The sequence below is a fragment of the Orbicella faveolata genome, unplaced genomic scaffold, assembly GCF_042242905.1.
Source record: "Orbicella faveolata isolate gen_17 unplaced genomic scaffold, um_ofav_v1 contig_5, whole genome shotgun sequence".
NCBI lineage: Eukaryota > Metazoa > Cnidaria > Anthozoa > Scleractinia > Merulinidae > Orbicella > Orbicella faveolata.
Window position 1 is genome coordinate 209,921 of NW_028301580.1, and position 17,039 is coordinate 226,959.

Sequence of the window (17,039 nt, forward strand, 5' to 3'; positions counted from 1 at the left end):
AAATGTGTTTGTTTACGCAACTCTTGTCATTGAATCGGGATGCGGGCGGTCTACTAACGATTTGTAAAAAATCTCGGCAACAAGCGAGTAATTCAGATAGTAGACAAAGAAAGATTTATTAAAAAACAGATTTTTTTCGAACTACTTTGTATTAGTTGCATTTATTTCACCAGTTAAGTTCTCCAAAATTGCTTTTCCGGTGTGAAATTCCGTGCAAAGTTTGAAGTTTTACTACAGAAACAATTTCTGTCAGTCGTTGCTTTTGAAATCACTTCGTCACTTTTCTACCGTAAATTGAATAGCAGAAGGCGAGGAAATTCGTTAAGTGTATTCCACAGCAATTCTTCTAATTACAGCAACGATCAGAGAGGTAAACTCGACTGAAATTGACTCAAATTTTACGGCGAGAGAAACAAAGGATTACGCACCATTACAGCGCCAAGCTACAAACAATTAAGCAGACTCTCACAACTTCAAAACACTCAATTGAATTTACAGTGACTTTCCTTCCCATTTTAAAGTGAACAGAGATAAACTGGCGTTGACTAATCGTCTATGGATGTGCAAAAAAGGCAAAAGATTGACGATTACCGCTAACTTTTAGGAGCGAGATTTAAGCAGCGGGAAAAAATCCGGCCCCTGGGCCGTATCGTAAAAAGCTGGACCGGTCACGTGCGTATGATTAGCCAATCAAATTCGAGGATTTAGGATTCCGGCCCGCTCAGATGCTTGAGAAAAAATAAAGTGTGTTATGCCACTTCCTTTTGATGTTACCCGGTGAGTGCTTGTAGAAACTTGACCAGATAACAGAAGTCAATGGCAGCCATTTTTGCATAAGGTTCGTAGGGATCCTTTATCACGTGAAGGCAATCACAATTTGTTTGTACTTTTTTTCTTTCTGTGTAAAGATCTCAGAAAACACGGAGAAAAGAAGAAAAAGGGCCTCTGAGCAACTCAGGGATGACATTACAAATGGAAAGGCAAGGGGAGAAAAGCGGGTATATATTGAATTTCCACGGGATTCCTACCATGCTGATCATTTTTAGGACAGGTATGTCTGTTTGTTAAAGGCCAAAACAAGTAAACGGCTATCGCCCGACCGCTACATTTTGTTACAGAATACACGAGACAAAATGATGCCTGGAGTGAACAAAATTCTGCTTTTGGGTTACAGGTGGCTGGAATATCTCAAAGAATCGACCCAAGAATAATGGAAAGAATACAAGCTCTCTCCGGGAATGGTGTCCGAGATGTAAACGAGATGAAACTTTACATCCATGTGTATTTAAAGAATAGTCTATTTCCGTGAAGCACACCTCCCCTTAAGTCTAATAAACGCTTCTGCCCCAGCAAGAGTACCCTAAAAAATCGCATGTACAATGCAGTTATCAAATAGCGTTTGGCAAAGGTTGACCAGGCGAACCTCATTGAAAAAATCAAAGTTTGGCGAGCTGAAAACAAGGGTGATTTTCGAATTTCGTTCCTATGTTGACCCAGAATTCAAGGATGCCGCTGCGGACAGTGAAGACAGTGTTGAAGAGGGCGAACTTGAAGAGGACGATCTGGAGGAAATGATAGTGGACGATGGCACCTCGAATAAAGCCTGCTATTCGTCCACAAGACGAGCTGGCAACGACGTCTCCTTAACAGATATGGGAATGAGCTCTCCCTTTTACATGCCACCTATAGGACAACAAAATATTCTCTGCCCTTCTATTTCCCCGTTGTAAAGACGAATATGGAATACAAAGTCGTAGCTTCGTTTGTAACACAATCGGAGACCTCTAATGCTGCTAAAGAGGATTTGTCTCTCATTAAGAAATGGAATCCTGATTGGGCTCCAAAACTCTTCATGGTTGATTATGCTGAAGAAGAAATTTCGGCAGTGGAAGATCTTTTCCCAGGTACCTTTGACATGAGAGGAAATTGGTAATATCGTGGGTTTTTTGTTTGATTGTTTTGTTCTTGTTGTTTGTCGAAATATACTTTAGGAACATTCCCGGTCATAAAATAGCTTAGGAACAGCACATACAGAAGAAAAACAGTTCAGCGCATGCCCGCAATTGCAATAATGTGTAGATCGACGTGTTGATCGAGACTGCCTTATATTTGACAATAAAACTAATTCTCTTTTATTAGAATGTCTGGTCTACATATGTGACTTTCATAGAAAGCAAGCGTAGGAGCGTTGCCTGTCAAAAATCAGCAACGGAATGAGCCATTTAAAGACGAAAGCCCTAGCTGCAATGAGAAGGATTGCCCGTGCAAGCACAGTTGAGGTGGTCGAGGAGAAGGTGCAGCTACGTAAAGACGACGAAGAACTTTGGGGACAGTCTCTCTTTAGAAAAAGGTTTGAAAAAACTAGGCTGAGACAATACGAGGCCCATTTAACTCCATTGTCCGTTGTACAATACAATTTTTCCCCACTGTTTGTTAGTGTAAGTTTACCTCTGGCGACCTGAATTCATTGTTTCATTTTTAAGGGTATATCTCTTGAACATTTTCCAGATTCAAGACAAGTCGGAAAACGGAATTTATTCAAAGTGATATGTATGACTACCGGGTAATGTTAGTTCTGAAAAGAACTGTCGTTGGTGACTTATGTCTCGACATACTAAGCGGAAGTCTTTTTCAGAGTCAAGCGACTCACTTGACTCTGAAGATGATAACAGTTCCTTTCCAGACAAACCATCATCTGGATGATCACCCTAGATGAACTACTGATACTCCTGGGTTCAAACTGGTTCCTATAAACTGGACTACCTAGTAAGGCATGCGCTAAAATAAGAACTACATGCCTGTGGCGTTTTGTTTCTCATCACATTCTACGCGTAATCCGCTACAACAAAACTACACCAGGTTTATACTCATTCTTTTTGTTTCTGTTTTTCAGCGCTGGGTTTGGGCATACCGCAAAGACAGAATACTTCTCAATGTCAACACCAACAATGGCTCCGAACGCCAAAACTTGGGTTTTAAATCAGACTGATTTGTTGGGAAGACAGAACTCTTCCTTGAGTACCATGCTAAGCATTCTGATATAGGAGTTTCTCCCAGAAAGCTGCGACAGGCAATACACTAGTTAAAGGTCATAATATCAGTCTGTAATATCACGTCGTTTAAGTTGCTTGTGTCCGTACGCCTGTAAGTAAGAATCCCGGCCCACAATTTTTTTTTTTCGAAATTGCCTCTTCTGTTTTGTTCACTGGGTCATTCCAGAGGTCAAACCACCTCTTATTTTCCCTCCACGGTAACAAAAAACAAGTAATGGGAAATTAGCGTTTTAACCATTGGCGGGCCGTACAAGAGCTTTGAAAAAGAAGTTCTGTTCAGCAACGGTCTGAGGGTAATCACCTCCAGCAGTTTTCACCTTTTAGGCGCATATATCAAAAACATTAGTACAAGTGGCATCAGTAATAACTGATAGAAACGAATAATAAATTGATTAGCCAGTGACCTGTCATTGATTTAAGGATTGATTGATTATCAATTAGTTAATGATTACTCATTTATGTGTCGGCTGGGTTAAATAAATTTACCTCGAGTTTCAGAAAAAAATTCGTTTCTGTAGTTTTACTCGCAACAGATATGTCGAAAACAATGTTAGACTTCCAGTCAGTACCACCAGTAAAATGCTGATGTGCCTCATTATCTCCACGCCCGTCCTCCCTCGCTTATCAATAACTACTTGGATAGGCTGTCTTCAGCTGTCGAGATAGGGCAAGAATGCATTCAAGTGAGAGATGAAGAACGAGGCACATTTAAAGTTAGAAGCTTGGATCCCAACACCCAGGGTTGCTGGTATTGCTTGTCGTTTGGTGACGATGAAAGAATGCCACATTGTGAATGCGTTGATTGGGAGAAGCACCGCCTTCCTTGAAAGCTTTTCTCAGCTGTGTTTAGGTATTTGAAAGGTTGGGGATTTGACAAATTCCCTGCGCATTGCAGAGAATCTCCTTTGTTAACTTTGGAACATGTCGTGTTTCGTAAAGAGCCAATTGCTAAAATTGATGAGGGAGAGGAAACGGAAGATACGATACCGGAAAACAAGGTTCATGGCTCAAATGTGATTTTCGATGAAGAGCCTTCAAAACTTCCCGATAAACTGAAATCACGTAAAACGTGGAACACAAAGTGCAAAGAAGCCACAAAAGAAGTCATATCATTAACTCACATCAGTGTGGATGACACTGAAAGCTTGAAGGAATTGTGCAGCCTTGTACATGATTGTATTAATATCTTGAGCAATGCTGCCCAGAAGGAAGAAGGCCTGGTCTTAGAAAAGCCGCCAACTAAGGGTACTTCCAAGTCAAGTACATCCAAGTCAAGTACATCCGAGTCGAGTACATCGAAGTCGAGTACATCAAAGTCGAGTATACTTCCAAGTCAGGAAGTTCAAGTAGCTTTAAGGAGATCCCAACAGCGAAAAGCCGAAACCCGTTATCTGGACGGCATGGTGAAAGGGCCGAGATAATGAAAAGAAAGTTTAAAGTTAATGTTGATGCGACAGCAGGACAACCCGTCCCTAAGCGTGGCAAAAAGGGTGTGAGTGAATGTGTTATTGAAAGTGAAACTGTATCAATGGATTTAGATTACAAAGCTGATCCAGTTACATCTGATCCTAACCCTGTACCAAATTCAACTACTCCCACTGGGGTACTGGAAGCTGAATCCACTACATGTACTAAACCTAATGTTAACCCTGGCGTTCAAGCTGCTCCAAAACCGCAGAGCCAACCTACAGGAGACCCCGACACCCACTGCACTGCAGTATTACCAGCCACTCGCACTGCAGTACCACCAGCTACTCCCACTGTAGTACCACGAGCTGTTCCCACTGCAGTACCACCAGCTACTCCCACTTCAGTACCACCAGTTACTCCCACTGCAGTACCACCAGCTACTCCCACCGCAGCACCAACCGCTACTCCCACTTCAGCACCACCAGCTACTCCCACTGCAGTAGCACCAGCTACTCCCACTGCAGTACCACCAGCTACTCCCACTGCAGTACCACCAGCTACTCCCACTGCAGTACCACCAACTACTCCTACTACAGTAGCACCAGCAACGCCCACTTCAGTACCACTAGCTGCTCCAAGCTCTGTCCCTTCCAGCACAGCCAGTTCTATTATTATAGACGATAATTCTCCTGATCCTCGTTCATGGGTCAAAATTGAAAACTGCAGTCCTGATGATCCTGATAATAAACTTCTTCTCTACCCTGAAAGCAAAGCAAGCATCGTAAAAGAGAACCACTGGCTTGCTGATTCAGAAATCCATGTAGGGCACTGCTTCTAAAGAGAGATTGTCCTTACGTAGATGGCCGTCATGATCCAGCAATAAGAGGTTCACTTGTTGTGCCTTAACATCAGAGTTCGTACAGATTCTGAACACAGTGTCTGACTTGGTGTGCCTTAGTACAATTGCAACAACACCTGGCACTGGAACAGTCAAAATCTTTGGTAGCATGTATCAAAAGCCCAATTTAATTCCAGTAGGACACGCTTGTCGTATGCTGATATATCCCGTTTCTACAGTCAATTTCATTAAAGACAAGGTCCAGAGACAAGTGGGTGCCAATGACTGTGGCTCATTTTCACTGGCCTTTGCAACTGATCATGGTTTGGACCCTGTCCATCTAAGGTATGATCAAGGATCTATGCGGCAACACTATGTTAACTGCCTAGAAAATGGAGCGATGGTGCCATTTCCCAGAACAACACGAAGGGTACCTTTTCATTTGAGCTGCAACAAATCTGCTGTTGTTATTTGTTGTTATTTACTTCAAAATCCCTCCCAGACACCCCCCTCCCCTATGCATTTGACATTTAAATTTTCAGTTTATCAAATGCCCCTGCCCCGCACCTTGGACATACTTGGAATAAAAATGACTGTGAGAAATAGGTACTTTTGTGATTATCACATGGAGATAAAATTTTAATATACTGTAATGAAATTGATATAGTGGTTGCACGAACTAAAGTGCGCGTGCTCAGATGTATAGCGGTTGTATTTGAATGTATGCCCGCACAAGTTCTAAGGCTAAGAGACGGTTATATGGCGAGTACAGAATGCGCAATGTACTCGTAATACAGGACATATAAGAGAATCACGTTATGTAGTAGCCGGTGTGTGTGAGTAGACTTGCCGTGTACAAGCAAGCTGAACGTGAGGATGTCGAGTAATTAAACCGTTGGCTGTTGGACTTTTTGATTGGAAGTTGTTGTCGCTCGCGCGCGTTGCAGTTGGTGTCAGAAGTGGGATCGAAGCACGACCAAAGTCAGCTGAAGGTCAGGTCAGATCGTTTTGTTTTGGTATAGATAGTTGTCCTGCGAACGGCTGTTGTGTGGTGCTGTAGTTAAGCTACACGACGAGATATTTTGACTTGTAGTGGCGTGCTGGTTGCTACGAAACACTTTAATTGATGTGGTAACTGCCGTTGTTTGGTCGTTAAAAAATCTATTCTAGGACATTGTTTATTGGTTGCCGTTGTTAGTTGGGGTTGCCGTTAGTTGCTGGCGTGATCCAGGCGACCGTTAAAGTTTAGTTTAGTAGCGTTGATTGAACATTGAGCTCCTTTAGGATGGCCGCGGCTGATCGGAGTTATTGCGAAGTCCAGTTGGGTGCGGAAGAAAATTATTGTGGCGAGAAACGAACAGGGGAATTGAGAAGAATTCGAACGATCTGTTTCCCTATAATTTATAAGATACTTTGAATAAATATGGACAAATTCGAATAAATAAATATGAAAATTAAAAGATGAAAATAAGAAGAAAAGACTTTAGGCAGAGTTCTGAGTTCTGCAGTGACTGATATCACCTTGGATGGGGAAGAAAAAACAAAAGATAAAAAAAAGAAAAGAAATCATTACAACACTGGGTATTGCGTACCTGTAACCCAACCAAGTGCAAACTCCGCTGAACATGGCTTAAGGTGGCTGAACACAGTTTTTGATACCTGTGTTTGATTCACCTTTTTCTATAAAAGTCTTGTTCCCACGGTCGCCAAAAATGGCAGCAACCAAGTAAACAACACAAGCTTTGGTTTTTTAATAGTTAAGCTGACGTATGTGTAGAAAATCTAGTCATTAGATTTTCTTTATATTTTGCATGCAACAAGCTTGTAACGATACTCACAAGTCAACAACATTTTGATAATAATTTAACAGAGGGATCTTTAATTATCCCTTGTTGAAGGTTTAGTGGAATATCTAGAATTTCCTTTCCTAAAGTTCAGTTTTCTTCAATACTCCAGTTACTTATTTCCTCAAGTACTTTCGTGCCAAATTTCGCGAAATTCTAATGAGTGGTTCTCGAGAAATAGGCATATTCCCGAGATAGCAATTTTCTATTCAATCGTAATTTCTTGACTTACTACTCATGCGCTGCATTTAACTAAGTTCTTTCGGTAACAACGAAAAAGCTGAGAACTGCTGGGTTCCTTGCATCGTTACCTTTTCTAACATATCTTTGTAATAAAAGATTAGAACTATCAATACACTGCGTTCTATTATAGAGAAAAATAACACAGAGAGCGGATGTTGAGTAAATAAAATGATCGCTCAATCGACGGCATGTTTGTTTTTTGCAGACATTGTGCGCGCGCTGAATCGTATTGGCAAAAGTGCGCGCAAAAACTGTGTTCGGCCACCTTAACTACACTTATCAGACGAGTCGCGGTGCTGTCTTTGTGGTGTAATGGTTCCACGTTAAACACAGTATTATATTTCTACGATCTCTCAGAAGATAAAAAATAATAAAGAAAAAAAGAAAAAAACAAATTTTGAAGCCCACTAAAATTACGATCGTAAATACCTCACTGAAGATCAGTTTTAGGTCTCATAAAAGATAGATAATTATAACATACCGTGCGGTAATCCTATCTAATTTCTATTGAGCCATCAGGAACAAAATCTCTACGTAAGCACGGCCGTGCGTCTGATAAGATGTCATGTGCAGTTTCAATTTACCTGCAAAATTTCCGTCGACTTTAGTGCAAGTTCCTTTTGTTTAAGTTTCCGCAATGTGAAGATTATTCAGAACAATCCAAATTCTACTTCGAGCCTTTAACTTTTGCCAAGCTAAGATGTTTACTTAAACGTGAGTATTTTGACTTTGTTTGTCTACATTTTCATCCAGTATTTTTGACTTTGTCTGCCTACATTTTCATTATAATTAACTCGAAGAAGCGAATTTTTCATCGACAATTTTAGAAACCAAGTTAAGCGTTTTCGCTCAACCGTTGCTCATCTGATTGTGGCGTGTTAGGATCCTAATGGCCTTTGTTTTTCTTCACCGTGCATTGTGAGAACTTTGCAGTCAATCACAAATAAACATGTATTACCGCCTAAGTTGTTGTCGCCATGTTATAAAAAAATTGGTTCATGCTTTTAGCTGTGCGTATATCGAGTTATGGATGCACTTGGGAAGTTTGGAGAGCACTCAAGAAGCTAGAGTTGCTCTCGGCTGTCACCTCGAGCAACTCTTACGCTTCTTTTGTGCTCTCCAAACTTCCCACGTGCATCCATAACTCGATATACGTACATATACGTACATATATACGTAGATATACGTACTTACGTATACGTGCACATAGCGCTCGCTGGTCCTACCTAATTCCTATTGAGCCATCATGAACGATCTGTGCGTATATAAGCTGACATGTGCAGTATTAATTTAGCTGCAATATTTTCTTTGAGTTCGGTGCAAGTTCCTTTTTTTTCGGCAAAGTGAAGATTATTGTGAACAATCAAAACTCTACTTAGAGCCTTTGACTTTTGCCAAGCTTAGATGTTTACCTTTAAACGGACGTTCACGCTAATTGTTTCTGTGCATCCTTACTGCGCACACAAATTCTCACGCCATATCATGCATGAGAGCGCGCGCTAAGTAATAAAATGAACAATGATAGGGCAGATGGCCATTGCTATAGCTTTGCCTGAATTTAACTATCTTGAAAGTTCGGTGATGCCTTTGTTTCTTTTGATGGATCATTTTTCCACCGATTTTCCATGTTTAGCGAAAAAATTAAGAAAATCTATTGACTAGAAGTTTGAATTTTTTGCAAAATGCACCATCAAATTCCGTTCTTTTTAGCTCTTCGTTTATCTGTGCGACGGTTCCAAATGCCTCTTGAACGGTTAAGTTTTGTGAAAACCTTGGTAACATTTCGAATTATTTACGCAACAGACCCACTTCTACAAAATATGACTAAGATCGTTTGCCTCCGTTGACTCACCTTCGAAATTTTTAACTATAAGCCCCTGTAGACCATGCTGAGTTACGTGCGCCAATTTTTCAAAATCAGGGTAGTTTTCCACACACTTTATCTCTGAAACGAAGTTGGTGACCCCCAACTTTTTTACATTTCTGACACAAGTATTTCATTATCTGACTTCAGTAAAAATTTAGCATAATGGCGGCAAGACGTTTGACATGTGCTCCGAAAGAAAGTTCATTTTCTTCCTCGAATACGTTGTGAAAGTCATCTTCTTTGCCGGATATTTCAATGTTATGTACTAATCCAACGAATGACGGCAGTTTTCTTGTGAAAGATACTCATCCCTGCGAATATCTTGTTGAATCTGGCAATGGTGGGACGAGTAACAACGAACAACTACTTCGAACGGCCCTAAAAGGAAAAGAACTTAAAAACCTTAGCCTTAAAGAACTCAAGTCTGAACTTGACATGCGAGGTTTAACTAAAGCAGGGAAAAAAGCCGCTTTGTCTGAGAGACTGAAGTCAGCAATTTTGAACGAAGACTCTCGCCCGAGTGCTAGCAACAAGAGCGTTGCTAAAGACATCGAGGCTGTCAAGACTAGTGATGATCAACCCGAGGTTAGAAATTGTCCATGTTATCATCGTCTCAGTCCTCTTATTGAAGATCTAAAATCTGAGATACGTGACATCAAACAAAAAATGTCCTGCTCGGATGATCGTCCTGCTGAAGCAGGTTTGGAGTCGTCGATCAAAAGGTTTAAAGAAGAAAACGACTATTTACGTACACAGATGGCCGCCATGAGCGAACGTTACGACCGTATAAAAGAGGAGCGAGATTCCTTAAAACTCGTTGCTTCAATTATTTCCAAAGATCTGTACCGACAAAGCCGAGAGAACATTTCAGATAATACGCCATCATCGGCAAATTTGCTTAGTTCAAAGTCATTAATTCAAGATGAAATTAAGGATCAAGAGTCTCAAGAGAACACTAATGACTGGAAAACTGTTAAAACTGGTGTTAACAAGAAACAAAGAAGATCCTAAACTCGAACGAAATCTAAATATACCTCCACGAACAACAAGCCTAACCCTACCGACAGTGAGGCTTCAGCACAGAATGACGAGCGGATAACAGTCGTTGTCGGAGACTCCCTCATAAAGAATGTTCATGGTATAAAAGTTGCTAAAGCCGTGGGTCACCGAGTAGTTGTCAAGCCATTCCCTGGAGCTAACATTCATGACATGAAATCACACATTATTCCTACGATTGAAAGATCCCCCGACCAAATTTGTTTGCATGTGGGCACCAATGATTTGAGATCTTCTCCGCCGAATGACGTCGCGGATGCTATTGTTAACTTAGCCAGAGAAATTGAGGGTGCGTGTGAGGCAGAGATAATCGTATCTGAACTAACAACAAGGAACGATGCCTACGGTGATGCAGTCAAAGCTGTTAACCGACGCCTGAAGCAATTTTGTAAGCAAAACGATTGGAAACACGTAAACCACTCAAACATTACCTCAAAGGAACTTAACAAAGGCGGACTCCACTTAAATAAAGAAGGTGACGAACTGTTGCAAAGAAATTTTATAATTTTTTTTAAGGAATAATTGATCCCCGAGTTCCATGAATGTCGAGTCTAATGTTTCAACAAATTTGTTGGATCCTGTTTCAATTAATGAAAATAATCATACCTGTTCCCCAACGGCCACTTTTGCAAATATCTCTTATTCTCTACCGCCTGGACGCGGTTTTAAAATTGCCGGTTTAAATATCAATAGTCTTACAAAGCATATTGATGAACTTAGAATTCTTCTTGATGATTATTCTATTGATATTCTCTCACTTAACGAAACCAAACTTGATGAATCTATCAAAAGTTGTGAGCTCCATATTCCAGGCTATGAATTAAGAATGGCTGACTGTTAGGATCGAGAACCGCCGGTCAACGACCCATTTGGCAAATCGCTCATATTTTGCCCAAAGATATCCTTAGGTGACCTAATTCTAAAAATCATATTTCAAGGTTCCAGCGAATTTTCATTTTTCAGAAATTCGCGAAAATTTGAAAGCGCGGTCAAAGTGCGGTTTTTCGTGTAACAAAATGACCGAAATAAGGTGCGAGGACGAAGCGCTGGTAAAGTCTTAAAATAAATTCAATTGACTTCAAACTTCACACAAATGTGGAACAACCACTCTAATTTATTCCTCGTTTTAAACTAATCTCAGAGATGTTGATATAGTGGTTTTCCTAACCATTTTAAAAACACCTATGAAGCGTGTGAAAAATAACGGCAAAATATAGGTCATGTTTAACAGCATAAAAATGCATCTGATACCTCACTTTCCGATTACTTTACTTTACAGCCTAGAAATATCATCATTAAACATATATCATGCCAAGTTTCATGCTCGAACTCGCAGTATTTCCCTTTGAGAAAAATGAAAATCTATGTCAATGTGTTGGGCGCAAATAACACAATAATTATACACGAACAAGAGACAAATCAGTTTCAACGGCGAAAGTAAAAGGCCATCATTCATAAAAATCCCGTCAATTCACTGCTATCAGTAGAAACATAATGTCCACTACATAGAAACTGTTTTTAGACGTTTTCGAAACATTGCGCATTAACTTTGTTTAATTTCCTGTCCGCCGTCATGTCCAGTCTGTCATCGCGTGTATTTCCTTAATGTAAACAACATTCTGAATGGTTTTCACAACAGACGCAAGAGATTTCCTGTAACCTTAATGTTTTCGGTTCACCAAAACGCTTTAAGTTCGTTAAGACACAATAATGGGTCAACTTGGAATGCTGTTTAGCATTAAGGACGTTAAAGGACTGTAAATTAATCGAGTTGGAATATCTTGAAGCAAATCAAAATCGCGCCCTTATTCTAATTTGGCAAACAGCCGACCTCCGTTCAAGAAGTCGAGAGGTTAATTCGGCAATGTATTACCGGTACAACAACAAAATCAAACCGCGCTCATCAAAAGTGTAAGTTTAAAAGTGTAGTGGCAAGTCCCAAATAAATTTCGCCTATATAAAATGGAAACAAGAAGTGAAATGCTCTGCCCCGAAACAAATAAACAAAATATTAATACGACTAATTTAATCCGAAAATGTTACAGAAAACATACCTAAAAGCCGTCGATTCCCCTCAATACCACTCCACATTGCCTTAAAGAGCCCAAGCTTTCTGCTGTAAGAATCAGGGGCCTCAGGAATCTGTTTTTATCATAGCGGCAACCGTGCTGCGTGGCTGATATTCGAGACTCAGTAAAAGTTGTCACACAACCGTACGAGCAGCCCAGTCACGCTTTCACTGCTCTTGCGCAAATGTTCAACATTTCGCAATTTACATAAACCGATTACAAGTTTAAAGTAGTGACAGTAGATTGAAATGCGCTTCTTAAAGCTGACCTATCCAGGAGCAATTATTTCTTGTTCTTGAATGGCTCTTAGTTGTAGCTACAGTCGGGAAGGGGGGGGGGGGGGGGAGCGGGTACTCCTGGAAATTTCGGATATCTCTATGCCGTGGAAGATTAAGTGGTCTCCAGCTCTTAACGCCAACACTGACACACCAGATGATTCTCGAAGTATCACAGGGATCACTAAGCTAAATAATTTTGAGTTTAGCTCCGCTGAGTCAATTACCTGTTGGCGCGCATATTGCATTGACCGTGGACAGGTGGAAAAACAGTTAAACGGGAAAAGCCTGGTGCACATTGCAATTTAGTGTTGTTCAACACGCAATCGGTCACGTTGTAATGCTAATCGTATTTGATAGAATCTCAAGTTTTCTTTCGACCCATACTGGGGTGACATACTACTAGATGGGTGTGACCGGGAGCCATGAGTCAAGTCAGTCAACTCGCAAAGCTTAACAGAAGAGTGATAGTGAACCACTGGTGGAAGGACTGCAGATTGTCCCTACGCTTTACCCTGGTAGGCCTCTGTTTTATTCTAATGAACTGATGCTGTGACAATAAAAACAGATTCCTGAGGCCCCTGATTCTTACAGCAGAAAGATTGGGCTCTTTAAGGCAATGTGGAGTGGTATTGAGGGGAATCGACGGCTTTTAGGTATGTTTTCTGTAACATTTTCGGATTAAATTAGTCGTATTAATATTTTGTTTATTTGTTTCGGGGCAGAGCGTTTCACTTCTTGTTTCCATTTTATATAGGCGAAATTTATTTGGGACTTGCCACTACACTTTTAAACTTACACTTTTGTGACCTCGGTTTGATTTTGTTGTTGTACCGGTAATACATTGCCGAATTAACCTCTCGACTTCTTGAACTTGAACGGAGGTCGGCTGTTTGCCAAATTAGAATAAGGGCGCGATTTTGATTTGCTTCAAGATATTTCAACTCGATTAATTTACAGTCCTTTAACGTCCTTAATGCTAAACAGCATTCCAAGTTGACCCATTATTGTGTCTAAACGAACTTAAAGCGTTTTGGTGAACCGAAAACATTAAGGTTACAGGAAATCTCTTGCGTTTGTCGTGAAAACAATTCAGAGTGTTGTTTACATTAGTGAAATACACGCGATGACAGACTGGACATGACGGCGGACAGGAAATTAAACAAAGTTAACGCGCAATGTTTCGAAAACGTCTAAAAACAGTTTCTATGTAGTGGACATTATGTTTCTACTGATAGCAGTGAATTGACGGGATTTTAATGAATGATGGCCTTTTACTTTCGCCGTTGAAACTGATTTGTCTCTTGTTCGTGTATAATTATTGTGTTATTTGCGCCCAACACATTGACATAGATTTTCATTTTTCTCAAAGGGAAATACTGCGAGTTCGAGCATGAAACTTGGCATGATATATGTTTAATGATGATATTTCTAGGCTGTAAAGTAAAATAATCGGAAAGTGAGGTACCAGATGCATTTTTATGCTGTTAAACATGACCTATATTTTGCCGTTATATTTCACACGCTTCATAGGTGTTTTTAAAATGGTTAGGAAAACCACTATATCAACATCTCTGAGATTAGTTTAAAACGAGGAATAAATTAGAGTGGTTGTTCCACATTTGTGTGAAGTTTGAAGTCAATTGAATTTATTTTAGGACTTTACCAGCGCTTCGTCCTCGCACCTTATTTCGGTCATTTTGTTACACGAAAAACCGCACGTTGACCGCGCTTTCAAATTTTCGCGAATTTGTGAAAAAGAAAAATTTGCTGGAACCTTGAAATATGATTTTTAGAATTAGGTCACCTAAGGGTATCTTTGGGCAAAATATGAGCGATTTGCCAAATGGGTCGTTGACCGGCGGTTCTCGATCCTAACAGTCAGCCGTTCTTAATTCGTCGTGATAGAGATAGAAATGGTGGAGGTGTGTGCTTCTACTTAGAAACTTCGATTAATTTTGTGGTTCGTTCTGATTTGAATGTAGTTAACCTTGAAAATTTATGTCTAGAAATTCGTAAACCCATTTCAAAGCCATTTTTTGTAATCACTTGGTACAGACCTCCTTGTTTCTCGATAGAGTCATTTTCGTATTATGAATCACTTGTCGGTAAATTAGATTCCCTTGGCTTTGAATATTACTTAGTAGGCGATTTTAACTGCAATTTGGCCTCTCCCCATTATGATACGAATACTCGTCGTTTATGTGAAATATCTGATTTATATGGGCTCCAACAACTCATCACTGAACCGACCCGTATAACTGAATCCTCATCAACATTAATTGACTTAATCTATACGAACTATGTTGACAGGGTAGTCTGCTCCGGTGTCTCTCATATTGGCATCAGCGATCATAGCCTTATTTATGTTTATCGTAAACTATCTCCCGATTTCCCATCAAAGGGGCATTCTACCATATCTTACAGAAATTTTCAAAACTTTAATCGTGGAAAATTTCGCAACGATATCTTTCAACAAGACTGGAGCTGTAATTCTGATGATCCAAATATTTCGTGGGCTGACTGGAAAGCAAAATTTCTGAGCATTGTCAACATTCATGCTCCATTTAGAACTAAACGTATAAGATCACATAAGGCACCCTGGATCAACTCAGACTTGAAGAAAGGTATGCGCGATCGTGACGCTGCCAAGAGAAAAGCTGTTAAGTCAAATGATCCATGCGATTGGGCAAAGTATAAAAAGCTGCGAAACTCACTAAATAATAGGATCAAAACTGCTAAGGCATCTTATTTTTCGAAAGCTTTTATGCAATTTGAGAGCAACTCTAAGAAAACTTGGCAAACAATTAATGAACTTACATCTCGCCGTAAAAGCAATGAGACTGTGAAAGAACTAAAAGTAAATGACGTTGTAATCAATAATTCTAGTGAAATTTCAGATACTTTTAATGACCATTTTTCGGCAATCGGGCCCAGACTTGCCAATGAAATACCTCCAATAGGTCAAAATGATGATTCGAATTACACTAATTTTATCACTTGTAACAATAAAACATTCCATTTCTGTCCAACTAGCAGTAATATTGTTTTTTCTCATCTAAACAAATTATCTAGATCTAAAGCAACAGGTCTTGATAACATTTCTGCTAGATTAATCCGTGAATGTGCTGATCTTATTTCGGTCTCTTTATCTGACCTCTTTAACAAGTCTTTGACTTCTGGTATATTTCCTGACGATTGGAAATGTGCTAGCGTTACTCCGTTGTTTAAGCAGGGTGAGCGATCTGATCTACATAATTATCGGTCAATTTCAATCATTCCAGTAATTGCTAAGGCATTCGAAAGGATCGTGTATGACCAGCTATATAGCTTTCTAACTAAAGAGGACGTAATTTCTAAACAACAGTCGGGCTTTCGCTCATTGCATTCAACTATTACTGCTCTATTAGAAGCTACCGATAGTTGGGCGTCTAATATCGATCGCGGAAATGTTAATGCTGTAGTTTTTCTCGATTTAAAAAAAGCGTTCGACATTGTTGATCATGAAATTCTTTTAACTAAAATGAACCTTTACGGAGTTCAAGGAATAGCTCTTGACTGATTCAACTCATATTTAACTAACCGTACACAACGATGTCTTGTTAATGGTTCTCTTTCTCAAACCTGTTCGCTAAAATGTGGGGTACCTCAAGGAACAATCCTAGGTCCCCTATTATTTCTTATTTACATTAACGACTTGCCCAACTGCTTATCATCATGTCAGCCTAGGATGTATGCTGATGACACCCACATCACATGTGCGGGAGCTGATCTGAGCTCTATACAGTCTAATCTAAATCACGATCTACGTAATTTAAACAAATGGCTTACTTCTAACAAACTTACTTTAAACGCGACTAAAACTGAATTTATGTTAATTGGTTCCAGACAAAGATTGAGTACCCTTCCAGATACACTTGAGCTCTCAATTAATAATGTTCCAATAAATCGTGTCTCCTCAGTCAAATCGCTCGGTGTGTTGATCGACGAAAACCTAACTTGGCAAACCCATATTGATAAATTGTCTAAAAAGATTGCACCTGGGATTGGTGCCATAAAACGAGTTAGGCCTTTTGTTCCACCAGCTACACTGCTTTATATATTTAGTGCTCTAATTCAACCTCATTTTGACTACTGCAATCTTGTCTGGGGTAATTGCGGTAAAACGTTGTCGGACAGGCTACAAAAGTTTCAGAACCGCGCCGCTCGCGTGTTAACTTCCTCTAGTTATGATACTGATGCCAAAGGTCTAATACGACAACTGGGTTGGAAAGATTTGTGTACCCAGCGTCAAATTCAGAAAGCCTTAATGGTATATAAATCTTTAAATGGCTTGGTTCCTGAATACCTATCGTCTAAATTTCTAAAACGTAGTGGAATGCGC

The 17,039-nt window shown here is 40.0% G+C and overlaps 2 protein-coding genes and 1 pseudogene across 2 annotated transcripts; all 3 read left to right on the forward strand.

Moving 5' to 3' along the window:
- The first annotated feature begins 4,304 nt into the window (after positions 1-4,304).
- Positions 4,305-5,346, forward strand: LOC149095617 (uncharacterized). Its single transcript, XM_089281855.1, has 2 exons — positions 4,305-4,960; positions 5,057-5,346. The coding sequence occupies exons 1-2, from the start codon at positions 4,474-4,476 to the stop codon at positions 5,299-5,301; spliced, it is 732 nt and encodes a 243-aa protein (XP_089137981.1). The 5' UTR covers positions 4,305-4,473; the 3' UTR covers positions 5,302-5,346.
- Positions 5,347-9,417: 4,071 nt separating this feature from the next.
- On the forward strand, positions 9,418-10,833 carry LOC149095618 (uncharacterized; annotated as a pseudogene).
- Positions 10,834-10,849: 16 nt separating this feature from the next.
- LOC149095619 (uncharacterized) lies at positions 10,850-16,217 on the forward strand. Its single transcript, XM_089281841.1, has 2 exons — positions 10,850-11,130; positions 14,546-16,217. The coding sequence occupies exons 1-2, from the start codon at positions 10,850-10,852 to the stop codon at positions 16,215-16,217; spliced, it is 1,953 nt and encodes a 650-aa protein (XP_089137967.1).
- The last annotated feature ends 822 nt before the right edge of the window (positions 16,218-17,039 follow it).